Source organism: Lepisma saccharinum, chromosome 2, assembly GCF_977018435.1.
Source record: "Lepisma saccharinum chromosome 2, izLepSacc3.1, whole genome shotgun sequence".
In the NCBI taxonomy this organism is placed as follows: domain Eukaryota; kingdom Metazoa; phylum Arthropoda; class Insecta; order Zygentoma; family Lepismatidae; genus Lepisma; species Lepisma saccharinum.
In genome coordinates, this window is record NC_139230.1 from 129692343 (window position 1) to 129711493 (window position 19151).

General features: G+C 36.0%; 1 protein-coding gene across 1 annotated transcript in view; it reads right to left on the reverse strand.

The window, feature by feature from the left end:
• Window positions 1-19151, reverse strand: part of LOC145984496 (uncharacterized) — a 97327-nt gene that overhangs the window by 66551 nt on the left and 11625 nt on the right. The window contains exon 3 of the mRNA XM_083118153.1: window positions 13386-13481. Within this exon, the coding sequence (XP_082974279.1) occupies window positions 13386-13481 (96 nt within the window). The remainder of the gene's footprint in view (window positions 1-13385; window positions 13482-19151) is intronic.

A 19151-nucleotide genomic window follows, 5' to 3' on the forward strand; every position in this document is an offset into this window, starting at 1 on the left:
ATTTACCAATACAGGTTTCTGTTTCACTTTTTCGTGATATTATTCTTCAACATATATTATGTCCCGATTTGCTGGTTTCTTCTTGATATCAAAGTGTAATGTCATTGTAAATGTACGTTAAGTTGTGAAAAACAAGTATTACATCTGGATGAAGAAAGAAAACTTTTGTATGCATTGCTAAATTACATAACATTAAATGAGCCAGAAGAGTAATAAAATTCCAGCAGCATATTTGCAGTGATGCAACAGAAACAGACTAATAAGAAGGCTCAATTTATGCATGCGAATTTTGTTGGATGTTCCATTCAATAAACATCGTAAACGACAAAAAATGTCGCACTGGAACATACAAGAAACATCTGGTTCACAAGAGAGCAATGCATGCCATTTTTGCCGGATGTAGCAGAATGACAAACATGGAACTGTAACGTTTGACAAAAATTGCATGCACAAACAAACCCAAAAAATTTGTTCAATGAAATGTGGTACCACACCAGAGAAACTCGGATGTTTATGCCTGCAATTTTTGTCAGATGATGCACTATGAAGACATCCAATTAAAATCAATTCCACAAGACTGCCATGCATGCAATTTTTGCTGCATGTTGGAGTGAGACATTTTGTCAAAATTCAACATTAATCGGACTACGATATCCGACAAAAATCGTATTCATTAATGGAGCCTAAAATGTTCATGCTGTAGCATGATATTTTACAAATTACAGGGTTGCATAGTGCCCTTATTTGTTTCAATGTTCCTTCAGAATGTCCGACAAACTGCCATACTACAACAACTATCGGATGGTGCCCCCCTCCCCCCCAATCTACTCAATCTGTTGACAGTTCTGTCCCTTTACTACTCCCATGCAGACAAGAACAAATGATACATCAATGAATTTTCCACTTAACATTTAGAGGATTATCAACTTTTCATCTCCTCCGGAAATTTCTCCCCCCGCCCTCTCCTCCTGCCATCACTGGTTTCTGGCACCATGGTTGTGTTCTGTATAAAAGGGGTCTAAAAGTAAAGGTCGAGATATAGCAACAAGATGTCCTGTTTCCATGCAGCACTTCATAACAACATATTTCAAAGCAAACGCCTGGCACATTCGTTCCATCGCATAAAAAAAAAGAACTTCAATCAAGACAAAATTACCTGACTTTTCCCGGTTTTTCAGGTTTTCCAGGTCTGTCGCCACCCTGCATAAAGAAACTAGTAAAAAATAGGCTTAATGCACACTTGTAATAAGCATGGAAAGAAATGCAAATGGAGGTGAATAAAATTTCTGCGTATAAACTTATCACCATGTGTGAGGGCTATGGCACATTTTATATTCAAAACGTTAGAATTTAAAAAGCATATCAAATGTACATTTCCAGTGCCAGAAGTGATAAGAATTTGTATTTTGGGATTATTTACTTCCAATCACTTTTCAGACACATTAGGCTAAATTCAACAAGAGGAGGAATGGTACTCAAAAATGAGGATGAATGATGACATGATGTAATTGATGGAGGGACACTCACAAAGAACACTCATGATCACAAGCAAATTACAAGAAGCCTTACAATTGTTTAACTCGGCCCACCCAAGCATCCACTTTATATCAGAGGAAGATTGATCGATTGATTGATTGATTGATTGATTTAGTTTATTTTACTTCACGTTTTGTGCCTCTTGGCTAATTTGGGAAGATGGGGATGAGTGATGAAATGATGAAATTGTTGAATGGACATTCACAAACGACCAAGCAAAAGCGGGATTCAAACCCGGGACTCTTGGCATCGCATAACCAGTGGAAGAAAAGGAAAACATGCTAAACTACATGGATCTCACGATCAGCAGGGAGAATGACAAATTCAAGACCAATGTATAAAGGAAACGAAACCCTGGAACACAACACATTCGCAAGCTTTCTGGTCACTTTGCATGGCCAAAAAATAACATTTGGATCTACTTCTTCCAGGGAGCCACCAACATTACCACAAAACCTGAAGACCTGCAGACAGAATTGGATCATATCATCTCCATTGGCATCAGCAATGGGTACAGCCGACAGGAACTCCTCCACCTCCTAGACACTAACAAAAGAAAAATGATCCCAGCCACGCCACCAAAAACAAAGGATAAAACAAAAATGGATCAACCTCCCCGACACCTTGACCTAACCAAGAAAATTGAAAGAGTTCTAACCAGGTACAGTTTCAAGATAACAGATCACCCCCTCATTCCATAGCCTCCTACCTAACTAATTTCAAATGATATTACACCAACCGCAATGCAAGAAGTGGTGTCTACATGTTCACCTGCACTTGTGGAAGCAAGTATGTAGGTAGGACAAAGTGCTGATTTGATGATAGGCTTATGGAGCATGATGCTGACCACTGATTTGGAAGGAGAAGAACAGACCTTTCCTGCCACCTAATAGACAAAAACCATAACATAGATCATGACAAATTGGTCATGCAAGCAAAATCCACCTTGGAAAGTTATCAAAAGAAACCTATGCAATAGTTACTGCTCCCGCCGACCTCAACTCTAACCCTGGAACCCTCAAACCTGGCTTCCTGCCATCAGGAATATGCATACCCATCCAACCTGCTCTCCTCCTGCAACAAGAAATCAAGCAAAGGCCTTAAGCATTCACAGAAAAGCCTGACTACATATGGAAACAAATGCCTTTCCACAGAAGCAGACGACAAGGCCGAGAAACGACACCCACAACGGCAAAACCCCAATGCGCGGCAAAAGAAGGAAGCACTACATCCACACCGGAATGACAGAAAGTGCAAGGACCACATCAAATGGCGCCACCACAAGCACAAGCAGAAGAAGAAGGAACCATGCAGCCTGCAGCAAGACAGTACATGCCAGACGGGTGGTGAAATCGATTGTGAAGAAAATTTGTGCAGTAAAATGAAAATTAAACTTGTCACACACACCATTATATTAAGCAGTGATGTAATGCATTACTGTAACAAAGGCAAGAGTTTAATGAGTTCAAATTACCAAGATTGGTAATTTTATATATGACTGTTGTCAGTGTCTAAAACTAATAGTAAATTAATTTTTATGTAACCGCTATTGCAACAGAGGCTGATGCAATAAAAATCTGTCAGAAGAGTAAAATAAAATTAAAGAACCAATCAATCCCTACATGTGATCTCCAGACAAGAACTAGCATTGTATCGTTTCTGAGATAGGTCCACATCCATCATCATTTTGAAAATGTACCAATGCATATCATCTCTTTTTCTTGCTCTCTCTTCAGTTGTTCATTAATTAATAAAAATTAAACAAATTTTAAATTACTGATTTGAATACATTACAATCCTTCTTGTATTTTTTCCCCAAACGAAATTGTTCTGGTCTCGACCATCTAGCAAAATGCCTCCCGTTGCTACTGTCTTTGTGAGTGTGTGTGTGTGTGTGTGTGTGTGCATGTGTATGTGTGTGTGTGGGGGAGGGTTATGTGTGTGTGCATGTGTGTGTCCCTCACAGATCCAGCAAAGATGTGAGCCTCCGTGTACATATACCGTGCGTCCATTTCGATCTTCAGCCGAGACATCGGGAGAAGCATGGCGGGCGGTGCTGACGGAGATGCCGACATTTGCGCCCTGTAATGCCTGCTTATTTTTATGGACATATGCAGACATTTATATAAATATTGCAAAACGAGCACTAACCTGTGTTATAAGAGTACGGTTTTAATTTTAGTAGCTTAGTGGCTGTATGTGCCGATGATTTTGACACGCCCACCTCTTGTGAAACACGGCGTAGAGGTTTGTTTGGAGAACGTTCTAACGCTGCACCAATATCATCGAGTTTTGCTTTGGTTATAATCCGTCGTTTTTGCTTAGGTGTTTTAAAATTTAACGATCCAGTTTCTCGTAATTTAAGGACAAGGTGTCTAACCGTATCTCTATGTGGAGGTGAAACGCCTGGGAATTTCTGTACAAATTGCCTACACACGTCTCGACATGAGTCTCTTTTCACGTATGTGTCATACATAAAAAAAAAATGTTCTAAAGTGAACCTCGCGGCTGGCATTCCAATCGTATCACTGACACAACACACATACACAATGCAATAACACAAACAAGTAACTGCAAGTAACCAAGAATAACACTCTTGCGCACAGTACGAAATTAACACGCTCTTGGTTTACATTGCTCGCCACTATATTCACAGCTCTGTCTTCATCTAGTCGCGAAGGAACAAAAAAACTAGAGCTCGGAGATTTCGGATTGCAAGGAAGCTCACGAAAACCATTGACTTTTAACGGTTTCGTCTGCAGCGTAATCTTGATACAGTATTGCACATTCGAAACCTCCAAACGATTCCCATCGCCACAAAACTGTTTCAAACATATAAACTTAAGCAGGACGTTACTGGTCAAAACTATGATTAAAATGCTTTATTATCTGTGGCTCTTAACATCGTTTCTATAGCGTATTTATTTGTGTATATAAGAGCAGAACTTGGATGAATTACAGAACTTTTGCGTGTTATAACACAGGTTAGTGCTCGTTTTGCAATATCTATATAAATGTCTGTATATGTCCATAAAAATAAGCGGGCATTACAGGCAGCAAATGTCGGCATCTCCGTCAGCGCCGTCCGCCACGCTTCTCCCGATCTCTCGGCTGAAGATCGAAATGGACGCACTGTATATACACCACAGCTCACTCCCAACCACGCACAAATATGTGTGATGCGTAACCAGATGGGAAAAGTCCCGTCACTGATCCAGCAAAGATGTGAGCCTCTGTGTGTATGTATGTATATATATATACACACATACATATATATAGATGGAGGCTTACTCTCAGCTACACACAATTATGCATGACGCACGACTAGATGGGACAAGTCCCGTCACTCAAGTCAACTTCATAGTAATTGCGACTTTTTCTTCGCAAAAGTCTAAAATCAAAAATATGGTAGGGAAGGTTTTGTTTTGGCTTTGAAAATTGTAGGTTTCGAACATGATCATAAAAAGTGGTAAAAAAAAACCCTCAATATTTTCTCAAAACATGAAATGTTGGTTGTAACCGCAGCTAGAAGAATGCCTGTTTTGAGATTTTAGAATTCCAAAACCATGAAAATTCATAGAAATATCAACATTTTCAAAAGGTAAAAAATGACCTTGGCCTAAAGGAAACGTAACCACTACTCATAAACGTGTTACTTCTTTTGCGATTTCCTTCACACATTCTTTCCTTCCTTTCGTAGATGCTCCAAGGAACATATAGTGACCTTCAATTTTAATTTTGAGTGGTATTGTGCTGTAGTTTTCCAGAGATTGCTCTTCTAGTGGAACAATTCTTCCTTTCCCACGTAATTCTTGAAATCGTACTAAATTCTTCGTCCAGATCATCTTGTCTTTTTCAGTGGTAGAAGCACTTTTCTTATAAGACATTATGATTACAAATGATACTTGGCGATTGGAATTATTGCAGAATAGTTCAAACTTCATAATAATGAATAAGTGCACAATTATACACAATATGCCACACTGTGACATCACAAAATGACATTACACAGCTTCATTTTTTAAGTTCCTTTGTTCCGCAACGTGGCAAGCGAACAATGTTTGCCAAATATAGTCTGCACAACAGTGCTTTCTCCCTCCTGTTTCAAGTCACAGTCACATCCACTATTATGTTGTCTTCTTCCTTTTTGCTGCAGGGTGGGGGTTAACCTCTATATTCTCAGATGTCCTGCTATTTGTTGGTGTGCTTCGTAGATGCCAGCACTGCCTACCGGCATCTTCCAATACTACATTAAGATGACTCTGACTTGTCTGTCAGCAAGAGGGCGGTACAGAGATCATTAAAAAAAAATACCACTGAGTCCAGAAAGTTCTGTAACATCCAGAAGAGTCTGGAAAGTTCCATAAAGTTCCAGAAGGTTCAATAAAGTTCTAGAAGGTTCCAGAAAGTACTACTAATTGCAAAATACATATGGGCCAATCCATGACAAAGTGATCCTACCACTCAAAAAGTAAAATTAGTCCAAATACTATTTAAGCACCATTAAACTTAAACTTTAGCTTTAGCTTATTGTGGGACACTAAATAGTTACTAATTTGATATTTACATGTCCTTGAATGGCTTTAAGAATTGAGAGAAGTGGAAAATGTGAAAAAGGTTGTAATTTTTTACATTAAGACTTGAGTGTATAATCAATGCTCAAGAAATTTGTAATTTTCACAAATAAATTTGGTTTTTATTAAAATCTATGAGTTGAGGAGGTTCTTTTTCCCCATGATATTGAGTAATATGGTATTAAATGGAGTTAATTAATGAGGTATTCACATAGGTCACACCTTAAATTTTGAGTGGTCACACCCAGAACTTTTTTAAAAAATTAATAACAGTAAAAATAAAAATGTTTTACTGGAATAAAAGACATGAGATGGAAGGTTGCAATCTACATTTCCCCCAAAAAATATGAAGGATAAAAAAGTTGTAAAAATACACAGAGTTTTCAAGTTTTGTGGTGGTAGGTGAAGCTTTTACCTCCATGAGAGTCACACCCGAAACTCCAGTTATTCTTGAATTGCCAAAAAGCAACGTTTTTCACAGACCCCCACTCTTCAGGACAGTAACAATGTCATCATTCTGAAACTATAATGATGATATGGGCAAGCTCAATGTCTTTGTTCACAAAATATTTAGATTTGAATCATGTGATTGTCACACCCGGATCTCATGGATTGGCCCATGTACTACTTATATACGATGTTAGAAATTTTGTGTTGGGAGTGACTTTCTTAAAAAACTATACAACTATGGACAAAAGTTCATCGATTTGTGACACAGGAAACAAATTATTCTACAAAAAATAAAAAAGTCATAACCCTAGCCCAGGTATATTTAGTGGTTCACTTTCTTCAAATTTAATTAAAATTATCTTTCCTTCTTTTCCTAGATTGTAACATCACTTTTGATTTATTGGTATTTATATGTATTCCTACTTGTTTTGCAGCTTCATTAATGTTGTTGATATATATACTTTCGCCTTGTAATCAAGGGGTCCCAGGTTAAATACCTGGTAGAGGCACATGGCACAGTGGTTCGGATCCCACTTTAAACTGTAGATCCAGTCCCATCCCGATTAGACTTCCTGTGCATAAAGTGGACATAAAGCAACAAATCAATCAATTAATTATATGTTCTTGTTACTGGTTGATTTGTAGTTCTTATTATACTAATGTCACCTGCATACCTAAAAACTTGTACTTTTCTGAAGATTACTGTAGACTGTGTGTCCACATGTAACTGTCTTATTACATATTCTAATGCGAGGTTGAATAAATGGGGTGCTAAACCTTCCTCCTATTTTAACCCATTATGTATATTAAAAATGTCAGTGGTCTCATTTGAATTTTAATACATGCTGTGCTTCCTTCCATTACTATGCTTGTTAACCTTATCAGTTTTTTTGGTGCTTTAAATTCTTTCATTATTCTTAGTAAAACTTGTCAGTTTAGACTGTTGTATGCCTGTTTAAAGTCATTGGTATGTGTTATATTTCCAGAATTTTTCAAGGATATTTTCTATTACATGTATCTGATCTATTGTAGGTCTTCCTTTTCCAAATCCTGTTTGGTATTCCCCAATAATTTTCTCACTGAATTCTTCTAGTCGATTTTAAAGTACATTCACATATATTTTATATGTTGAGTTTAATAATGAAATTCCCCTGTAGATCTGGCTGTTCAGTTTATCTCCTTTTTATATATATGGGACATATTACTGCTATTTTCCATTTTTCTGAAACGTTTTCTGTTTTCCACATTTCTACTACAAATTCATGTATATGACTAAATATTATGTTTCCTTCCTGTTTCATCATTTCTGCCATTATGCTATCTGGCCCTGGAGCCTTATTATTTCTTAATTTATGGGTGGCTGCTATTATTTTATCTAATGTCATAGTCTCTTCTCTTGAAACTTCACCTGCTTCTGTATCCAACTCGTCTTAATCCCAAGACTGTCTTGCTGGGTTCAGTAAAGTATTGAAATATAATTTCCACCTGGTTTTGATTTCTTCGTAATTGCTTAGCAGGTTGCCTCTCTTGTCATAGCAGAAATCTATCTTTGGATTAAAACCATGCTTCATTTATTTTACACATTTGCAGGCTTCTCCTATGTTTACATCATTTAACTGTTCTTCTATTTTGGAAAATTTATTATTCAAATATTGCCTCTTACTGTTTTCTGCATACTTTGTCCGCGGCCCTTCCAAGCTCTTCATATTCGTGTTTTTGTATCTTGTGGGTCTGTTGATGTATCTTTTGTATGATTCATTCCTTTCTGTTATTGTTTTCTTGCAATCATCATTAAACCATTCTCTAGGTTGATCTCTTCATTTGTATCCTATTACTTCCTCTGTTGCTTCATGTACGACTTCCTTTATACATTTCTATTTTGTTTTAATGTTGGATTATGTAAATGAGTCCTCTTTTTCAGCAAATTTCCTTTCAATCTCCTCTTTGTATCTTTTTGATGTTTCTGTACTCTGAAATCTATTAATATCATTTTTTCTGGTTGTCTTCTTTTGTTTATCATTGTGTTTTGCTATTCTACAGTTGTATTTGATCTTAACTAAATGGTGATCTGATCTGCAACAAGCTCCTCTATATCTTCTTATGTCGCTTACATTGGTTGCTCCCTTTTTATCTATTATGACATGGTCTATTTGATTGTGAGTGCTTCCGTCTGGAGAAATCCAAGTAACCTTATGTATATTTTTGTGTTGGTAATAAGTTGAGCTTATTTTCATGTTTTTGCTTCTTGCTAAATCTATCATCCTTTGCCTATTATTATTACTTATTTTGTGAATACTATATTTTCCAGTTGTATCTCCATACCCTCTTTCTTGTCCAATTCTTTCATTCATATCTCCCACTATCATTTTTATGTCATTTACCCATTGAGAATCATAGCTCCTTTCTAAATCTGTATACAAATGGCCTTAGGATTTTTCATCTGTTTCTTCTGTTGGTCTCTATTCATTGCTGATGCTGATTAAAGAATCTTGTTTTTAGTTTTTCATTGCAATCTGTAAAGTCTAATATATTCTCCCTTACTTTGTTGTGGATTGCAAAAGCTGTTTCATGTCTACCATTATCCTTGCCACTGTACATCATTGTGTATTTTCTTCTTTTAAACGATCATTTTCCTGGCCATCTAGTTTCTTGTAGGGCTGCTATTTCAACATTATATTTTATTAGTTGTTCTTCTACTGCTTGTAGGAATCCACGTTTGTATAATGTTCTTACATTCCATGTTCCAATATTCATTTCCTTTATCAGTTGCTTGGTTTTGTTCCATTTTTGACCATAATTCCGAGGCTCTGAGGGTTCCGTAACTTGTCTGTGTTCCAGAAAGAGGTTGTTGTCCTCTAGCCTAGCCCCGAACTTGGAGGACCAGGATTTGTGTAGGGTGTACTGTCCTTGGTAGGTTGGCTTTGCCATGTATTCAGATCCCTTCCTTTTGACAGCTGAATGAAAAGGTCTTGCCAAAAATCTCCTGCCAATCACTGAAAAATCAAGAAGATGAGCAGAAATATTCCTCGAGATATGGTTCGCATAAACATTTACAGTGATTTAATATAATCTTATATTACATTATTACAACACAGAAGTGTAGAGTGACTAGCCATGTGAGATTATGTTGTGTATGTATTTTTTGGTGTAGCTTGAAAAAGGTCTGGGAAACCAGAATGAAATGTCGCAGATACAATAAAATAAAAACCACTAAAAATAACTGTGTTAGATTATTCTGCATCTACAAAAATTGGTTATGTGAACCATTATGAAGAACGTAATTATTACAACAATTCATACTTAGTAAATAACAAGGAAAAGAAAAAGAATCAAGAGAGGATGGGATTTGAACCTACAACGTTTTGTTGTTGACAAAAAAATATAACAGGGTGACCATTTAACCAACTGCTCCAGGAGATTACTAACATGAAACTCTGTAAAACATGTTGATCTCAGTTGAAAAAAAAACAAAAAAAAAAAAACATTGTGCCAGAGTTCTGAACCATTTTTGCCAAAGATCAAGAAAAAGATGCATTTTGCAGAATTGAACAGTATTGTGCAGGGTATTGTTACTGAAATTTCACCTAAAATTGAGAGAAATTTGCCGCTTTGCATTATGATGTCGATCTCTCCAGATGTAGGAGAATCTGTTCAGTGTTTCAAACTGCACATAATTTACCCTATTTTCAATTTCAGAATGAAGAATCATAAAAAAAATCAAGATTCGTATTTCCACTAACGATTTTTGTTTAATTATGTATTGTATTCCTGGTTTAGTTTTCGTAACATCAAGGAATGTGAAAGAATAAAAAAAATCACAAGAGCTTTTTCATTTTCAAAGAGGAACTGTTGGTAAGTTGGATACCATTTGTTTTTTCTGAAGTGCTATGTTGCCAAATTTATGAATTCAGGTCTTTCAATTTTTTCAGGGTGGACAAATAAGGTGTTGCGAAGAGTACAGTACTTGTATTACCACGCTAAATAACAGATTGATTAAATTAAAAATTTTGGATGCTTCAGCATGTGTGGCCATTTCTCACACTTCTAAGTATATGAGGAAAAATGCTATTACCTTAAGAGCATGTAAAACACAGTTAATTCTAAAGCAATATGTATTATTTGTTTACCAATAAACTTCTGCGATTTCAAGGTGTCGTTTGCACAAACTAAAACTGAAAATAATAATTCTTATTAAAAATTGAATGGCTATTAATATTTAACAACTAAAAATATTATGAATAGTTATGTGAACTACATTGAAGGTCAATTTATGGACATGAAAAAATTGCATGAATGAATGCCAAAAAGAGTTAAGTTAACAGTTATTTGTATTGAATTTTTTATTACTAAATGGAATAGTGCATTCTGCACTAAATATAGCCATTACCTTTCCTGATTTATGAGAGTGTATACATAGAATGGGCACAATGAAAATTATTTTTAAGTAGCTTGGTAAACTGCAAAATTTTCCAATATTCATGGTTTGCTAGGTAAAAATAAAATGAAGCAAACTCTGTTTCTGTGTGCGTGTGATAAATGTATGATGTATATCAGAATGTATAAGAATGTCTAAATTTCATACAATTTGAATTGATAGGTGCTGCATGTTTTTCAAGTTTGAGAAATAATATTTAAGTATAATTTCTGGTCAGTAGACACCCTGAATTTACGTATATTGTGTTAATACTAGAAATTGCAAGGTCTTAAAATCTATCATACTTTATCTCTGAGCCTTCAGTTGTTTCTAAACATTCACAGTACATGCAAATGTAGATACAAACACTCATGGTAACATAAATGTTTACATTGTGAGATACTGTATCATATGTCTCCCATTAAACACCTAAAGTTGTGCCTGGAGTTTTAGAACTCTAGCTATAACTCACATGACTGTCAGATAAAGGCAATTATTTAGCTTGACTGATTGGAACCCTAAATCAATACACTGTTTACATTACAGAGCAATGTATACAAAGTGCATTGGTTAATAAAATTAGAATTTACAAGTGTTATAATTTACCTCGTAATTATAGCGTATCATTCTACAGAATGATGGGGATCAGAACCAGTCACTTCCACAATTAATCAATGGGTGATGTAACTTATTCATCCTTCATCCTCAATGATGAGAGCACTTGTCATTAACATGACAAGTTAAACGGTTGGCAGTGCGAAAGGCACAACTAAAACTAAACAGCTTAACAATTAGAAAAGACAATGGGTTTTATAAACCTTTCAACCTGAATCATGGCTGGGTTAGGATAATTACCTGTCTATCTGAAGAGTGATGATAATTTCGAAAAATAAAATAAACTAAGTCCTCTCTAGGCTTTGTTGCAGGTTGACCAGAACTCTCCTCACTTTCCCTCAAATCCTTTCTCTAAGCTCCTCTCTATCCTCAATCCAAAACTAAAGTTAGTCTCTTCTCAGTCTGTCTCACCTCTATATCACCCAGGCCATGGAGACCTTCCTCCATGCCGAATCGTGATTTTTACTACCTCTATTGCAAACAGCTGACTCCATAAGCTGATGGAACTTCCTATATCCTGAATACATCAGGAAGTTTGCATAGCATTATTTACATACCACAGAGGTTGAGACAACTGAAGTAAACAAGTGAATGCCCTGGTCAACATAAAGCATCAGAGAGGCTTTAAATAAAATATAATCTTATGGATTGATATGATAGTAGAGTAATTAAATTTGGTATGTCTGTGCATTTGCATGTGTGTGTGTGTGTATGCTAATACTGTTCCACTCTCTTGACAGGTTCCCTGTTTGGATGAATAATAGCAGTGTATTGGCTGTTCAACTGATTTGGGAAAGTAGTGAACACTTTCAAAAGTGAGGTCTGTAAACTGAATTTTTGTAGGCCAGGTACTAGTCTACAGCATAGATTCATAAGGAACTAGTTGGCATTTACAGTGATGGCGAGATGTCAATCAAATACATAACAAAATATTGTTATGAATTTGAAGCTTGAGAGAAGGGGTCAGCCTAGCTCTGAGGCATTTGACGTGTACCATAAATATGTGGGAGAGCATATTCAGAAAGAGGGAAGGAAAATATTTTTATCAATTTTATGATGTTTTGATATCAATTTGGGGCCAACGAAGATTTAACAATCTCTGCACTAAGATCACTAAAATAGCTTGACAGTTTTGTGCATCAGGAATAGACAAAATCATTTCATGACAAGTGCTTAAATTGGTAAGGTTGTTTTGTGGACCTTCCTTTATTCCACATCATTAGTCCCAATATAAAAATATAAATACGTTAGATAGTATCAAAAATGCACAACTTACGTCAGTGAGTATAAATTTATCAAAACAACATTATCCTAACGACGTTTCGGAGGTCAGAACTTCCTCCTTCTTCAGGTCCACATAAATATCTAATAACCAAACATGGTTTCACATAAAAAAGTGTTATATAAGAATATAGGTTGAAGGTAAGGGTAAAAAACACGTACAAAAGTTTCCAGCTTTAACAAAGTAAAAGTTCCTGTGTTCTTAAAAAGCCCATATTAAAAACTAAAAGGATAAAAACAGGTCCCCTGCAGTTGCCTAAGAACCCTTATCAGACCCAATGAAGAAGGAGGAAGTACTGACCTCCATAACGTCGTTAGGATAAATTTATACTCACTCACATAAGTTGTGAATTTTTGATACTATCTAATGTATTTATATTTTTATATTTGACAGTGAGTAATATGCACTTCCTTATTATGTCATTAGTCCCAAGCTGTGAAGTCAAGACCTGTCATCCAAATGCCAGGACTTGTAAAGTTCTTTTATGATCAAGTCACACATGTATTCTAATTACCTTAGTGACGCATCCTTGTTGATGCTCGTTGACTTGCACTTTACCACTAAATTCCAAAGAATATCTAGCACAGCAACATCTAGCTTCAACTGGAACCTACAAGAGAAATAAAAATATATAATTTACACATTTCTACAATAAAGTACAATATATTTCCTACTTTCTCTTAAATCTATTTAGAGTGATATTAATATCAGATTTTGAACAATCAGAAATACTACTGATGACACAGTCAAGTGAGCAATCAATAATCAGTTATTACAATGAAATTAGTGTTTTGGTTTCTTTAAGTCTATCCAATGACTCAACATTTTACATAAACTCAGGGTCGTCGTTAGGGTGGGCACATGGGGGCACTGGTCCCAGCAAAATGTTCACGTGACCCTGGGAAACTGTTCTGTATTAACTGGAAATTTTACTTTGATGACAAATATTGCAAAATAATTCTTCGGAAGAATCTGACTGTAAATGATGGACCCAAAATTGTTTCTTGCAGACGTGTACTTTACAATTTTGATATGCCACTGCGTCAAAAATTAATACTACAAGAACATTCAGACATAGCAGCAAAATGAGATTCACAATTACGATCTGAGTCCTAAAATTTAAAATGAACTGGTATAATTAATGTGCAACAAAGTCAAAATCGCTAATTAAAAAAAGTCAAATTATTAAATTAGCTGTACCAATTGATTACACCAAAGATTTCACACTTATGGAGCAAATGACTATTTTTTTAAGATTTGTTTATGTTGAAACCGATTGTGTCGAAGAGCTAGTAGGTAGAAACTTTGGGCCCATAGACAGGATTGTGGTTTAGCACACCCTCTCCCCCCTTGCCCCAACATTTTATATGTGTCTCTTGACATTTAGAGCCTACAAATTTTGAAGTGAGGAAACAAAGAACGACTCATTAAATAATATGTAAGTTATATTTAAAGATTCTTAGTTTGTATTTCTGATTTTATATAAAAGAAGTTTACCATATTTCAGCTGAAGAACATCTTTAAAAATGTACTATTAGTACTACTTTGGTTAAAAAAAAATCCAACAGTGTGTTACTGTAGCTCTGCCAATTGACAATTTATCTGTTGTATACTATTAAATATAATTTTCGTCAGAAATTTATTATTATAAGGCTATGATATAAATTTGAAAATTTGGCCACTGTGCACAGTGAAGGGTGTGAAATTGTGAGCAAAGTAATTGATTTCTGTGATCGAGAATCGAGAGAGAAACAGTATTTGGTGCCAATTATGCAGAGCACAAGGCTCTGTAGAAACAGGGTTGTCAGAGATGACCATAAGGTGAATTCAAAAGGAGTTGCGGCAGATGAATGCTTGGTTGCCAATGAGGAAGCTAGTGTCCCCCGGAAAGAACAGAATAAGGCCACCACATAGAAATGTCTGCGTTGATGATTTTGACATTAGCGTAATCAGAAACTTAGTTTGCAATATTTATTGCAACAAAAATGTACCGACAGGCCATAAAATTTTGTCAGCTGTTCTACAAAAAAATCATTTTCTTTAGAAGGTGGATTCCTTGCGACGTTTGATGAAAAAGGTCAGATTTCAGTGGAAAAGTTTTAAGAACAAGAGAAAGATCTTAATGGAAAGACCCGATATTGTGTCATGGCGAAGTAAATATTTACGGGCTATAAAACATTTTTGCCAAGAGAACCGGCCAATTGAGTACGTAGATGAAACAGCTGTGGATAATAACATAATATCACACAAGTGTTGGCAGTCCAGTGATATTTTTGGTGTAGTATATAATACAAGTTCAGCACATAGACTTATTGTCGTGCATGTGGGGTGACAGGTTCATTCCCAATGCGAGCCTCATATACAAAGCAGGTTGCTCCACAGGTGACTACCAAGGCCAAATGAACTGCACTAACTTTGAAAAGTGGCTGACAGAGACACTAATCCCAAATTTAGCGAATTGGTCCATTGTTGTCATAGACAACGCCCCCTTATCACACCGTACAGGTAGATAAGGTTTGCTCAGGATATAGCCTGAAATCTGACATGACAGCTTCGCTATCAACACACAATTTTCCGTTTGATGAAAATATGAGGAAAGTACAACTGTACAATTTAATACAGGCTAACAAACCACAGGAAAACAACTTTCCGTGCAGACAGAACTTTACAGCAGTATGGCCATACAGTGCTTCGTCTACCACCGTATGCGTGCGACCTGAACGCCATAGAATTAGCATGGTCCAAAGTAAAAAAAATATGTACGAGATCAAAATGTGACCGGTTCACTATCAATATCCTAACTGCAGGAACATAGGGTTAAGGGCATTGAATATTGCAATCAAGATGACTGGAAAGGGTATTGCGAACACGGAGAAAAACTGGAAAAGGAATATTGGAAAACGAATTGATTGGTGGAGAACGAAGTGGAGAGATTGATTATTTCTTTTAGAGGTGCAGACAGTGACATTTACTCAGACTCTGAGGGCACAATAAGTTGTGATGAAGAAGAAGTTGAAGAGGATGACGAATTGGCACAACCTTTGCCTTAAATGAGGTAAATTAACCAATTATTATTTTTCAATGCTATTTCTATTATTTTACTATTTGTCATTATTATTTGTTATTTTTTATTTTACATAGCTTTCATGTCTCTTGGGCTAATCGTGATGATGATGATGGTTGATGACATAATGAAATGGGTGAAGAGACAAATGAAAATACTATCCATGCCTTTCCAGGGATTCAAACCCAGGACTCCTGGTATCGTAACTCGTGTGACGTTCCAGTTCCGACGACACAATGAAAAATGCAAGGAAGAAATGTTTCCCGAGAGGGACGATGGATGGCAGCATGCCATGTAAAGAAGAGCAGAGTTCATTGTAGAAACAAGGAGCGGAGAAGAGTGATTATATATATTATAGTAAATGCAAAATATATAAAGGAAGAGTATAAAAATTATAGAAGGAGTGAATAAAATGTTGTATATAGCCAATTAAGTTAATTAAGAACATGCTCGTATATGAAACAATTATGAAAGTTAATAAGTGAACAAATGAATTCAGAAATGTATCTCTCTCCTTTTTGATCTTCTGACGAGGAGAATATCGTCAGCTTTTGTATTTGTACGTCCCTCGGTGGCGCTGTGTTCAATTAGATGCCCCGAAGCACTTCCGGTTGCACTTCTTATTAGAAGCACCGGGCCATAGGCAGCGCTTGCTGTTAGCTATCCTGGGTTATTCCCCTTTTGGTCGTTACATAGGAGGTGGTGCTATTGTCAGTTTAGAGGCCCCTAATCTTTCTATAAGTATAGCTTGTGAAGCGGGGAAAGCTAGGGCATATATGTAATAAATAAGATTACGCTTTAAAAAGAAAGATAATAAATTAGAAGCCTTTTCCATAATCAAAGAAGAAAAGAAGAAGAAGCCTTTTCCTAAATAGATAGAAGAAAAGAAGAAGAAGTATTTTCCAAAATAGAAGGAGGAAAAGAAGAAGAAGCCTTCTCCCAAATCAAAGAGAAGAAAAAGAAGAAGAAATCTTTTCCAAAAACAGAAAGAAGGAAAGAGGAAGAAGTCTTTTCCAAAATAGAAGGAAGAAAAGAAGAAGAATTTTCCCAAATCAAAGATAGGAAGGAAGAAGAAGCCTTTTCCAGAAATTACGAGAAGAAAGAAGAAGATTTCCTTTCAGTTATTCATATATAATTAAGAAGAATATAACCGACGTAAATTTGGAATCAGCATACATATATATGTAAATATTTCAATGTATATACAAGCTTCGCTATATATTTTCTCTGTATTGTGTACCGTTTTCAGAATATAGATCCGCATTTAACTATATCCTCTTGGCTATAAAACGCTTTCTGATTTGGAATTCTCGAATAAAGAACCTATCCCCTGAGATTAAGATATATATATATATATGTAGGCCATGGTATAAGTTTATTTTAAGAAGTGCACTAGAGGGACGTTGCAAAAGTGGCGACCAACGTTGCGGCTGGTAGAATCATGAATAAGAAAGCGAAAAGAGAGAAAGCAAAAATGGAAGTGGAAAAGAAAACTGAGGAAGAAAACAGAGAAACTTCAGTGAAGGAAAAAGAAGAGAAAATAGAAGAAATGACCGTGATGAAAATGTTCCAGAAGTTATCGATGCAGATGGAAGAAAATAGTAGAAGATTGAAAAGAAAGTCTGATGAGAATAATAGAGAATTAAAAACACAGATGGAAGAAAATACCAGAAGATTGGAAACGAACACGTTCTCTATGCCTCTAGCCAGTGACTATATCTCGGGGGTGAGAGACTAAATGGTGGAGGCACCGGGCAACAATCTCAGTACCTCTCGCAAGCCAAGCGACTAAAACAGTGAAGAAATATGGGCAATATTAGAGAAAAGAAAAATCCCAGGAAAACTCATTTGAGTAATAAAATCAATGTATAAAAGAGTAGAATGAATAGCATGATTGGATGGAAAGATGTCAGACAAATTTAAGATGATTGAATTTGATTGACTGATTGATTGAGTTGGTATTTTAAGTCCGCTTTATGCACAGCAAGGTTAGTCGGTACTGAATCTACAGTTTAAAGTGGGATCCGAACCAGCATGTGCCTTCACTGATATTTAAGATGGAGAAAGGAGTGAAACAGGGAGATAGCTTGAACCAAATACTCTTTTGCCTATTTATGGATGAAGGTCTAAAGATATGCAAAAGATGAACAGCAAGAACAAAAGTGGGTAATTGGAATGTGAGACTGATACATTGCAAGCATGAGTATATGCAGATGACATAATACTAATAGCATATACAGAGAACAAGCTACAGGAAGCGATTGTAGAATGGGCAGAAGTGTTAAAGGCTAAGGAAGAATGGAAGAGGTTATAGAAAGAGTACATATAATATGTGATGGAATAGATCTGGAGCAGACACAAAGATACGAGTATCTGGGAATAATCATAAACCAGACCTGAAGAATATAAGAGGAAGTGATGAACAGAGTAAGGAAATTTCACAATGCATACTACCAACAAAACTAGACTATTTTCGGAAAAAGGGAAATAGATACCAAAACTAAACTACAAGTGTATAAACAGCAGTGGAACCAATTTTACTGTACAGAAGTGAAAGCTGTTCAGTAAGAGGAAGAGAAGTAAGACAAATAAGGACAGTAGAGATGAAATGCTTCCATAGAATAGTTGGTAAAACAAGAAGAGATAGAGTACATAATGAAAGAATCAGAGAAGAATTAAATCAGAAGCCAAGAGAAGAGAAACTGACACAAATACAACTGAAATGGTTTGGACATGTGGTAAGAATGGACGAAGATAGAAAAGCAAAACAACTAATGGAAGCTAGAACAGAGGGAAGGAGAACAAGAGGACCCCGGAAGACATTCAAAAAAGGAATAGAAAAAATAGGACAAAAGAAAGGAAAAGGAATAAGAGAAATGAAGAGTATGGCAAAGGAATTGGAGAGATGTTAGGAGCAGATAGAGGCAACACTGGTGCTATGAGGCTAAAGGGGAAATAGAAAAAAATAATAATAAGAAGAAAATGGTACAGGAGAAAAATGTTGCTACTTTTGACAAATTTAGCATAATTGTGAATGTGTGCTCCACTTTTAATTGGTCAGCTGGCAACCCTGAATCAAATGTGAACACATATGTGCGGGTTGTGGAATGGAAGGTCTCCAATTTTGGTATCAGCTGATGCTTAATACATATAGCACTAGTGCAGTGTAACAGTGATTTATCCAAATACCCACAACACCCCCTACCACCACCGTAC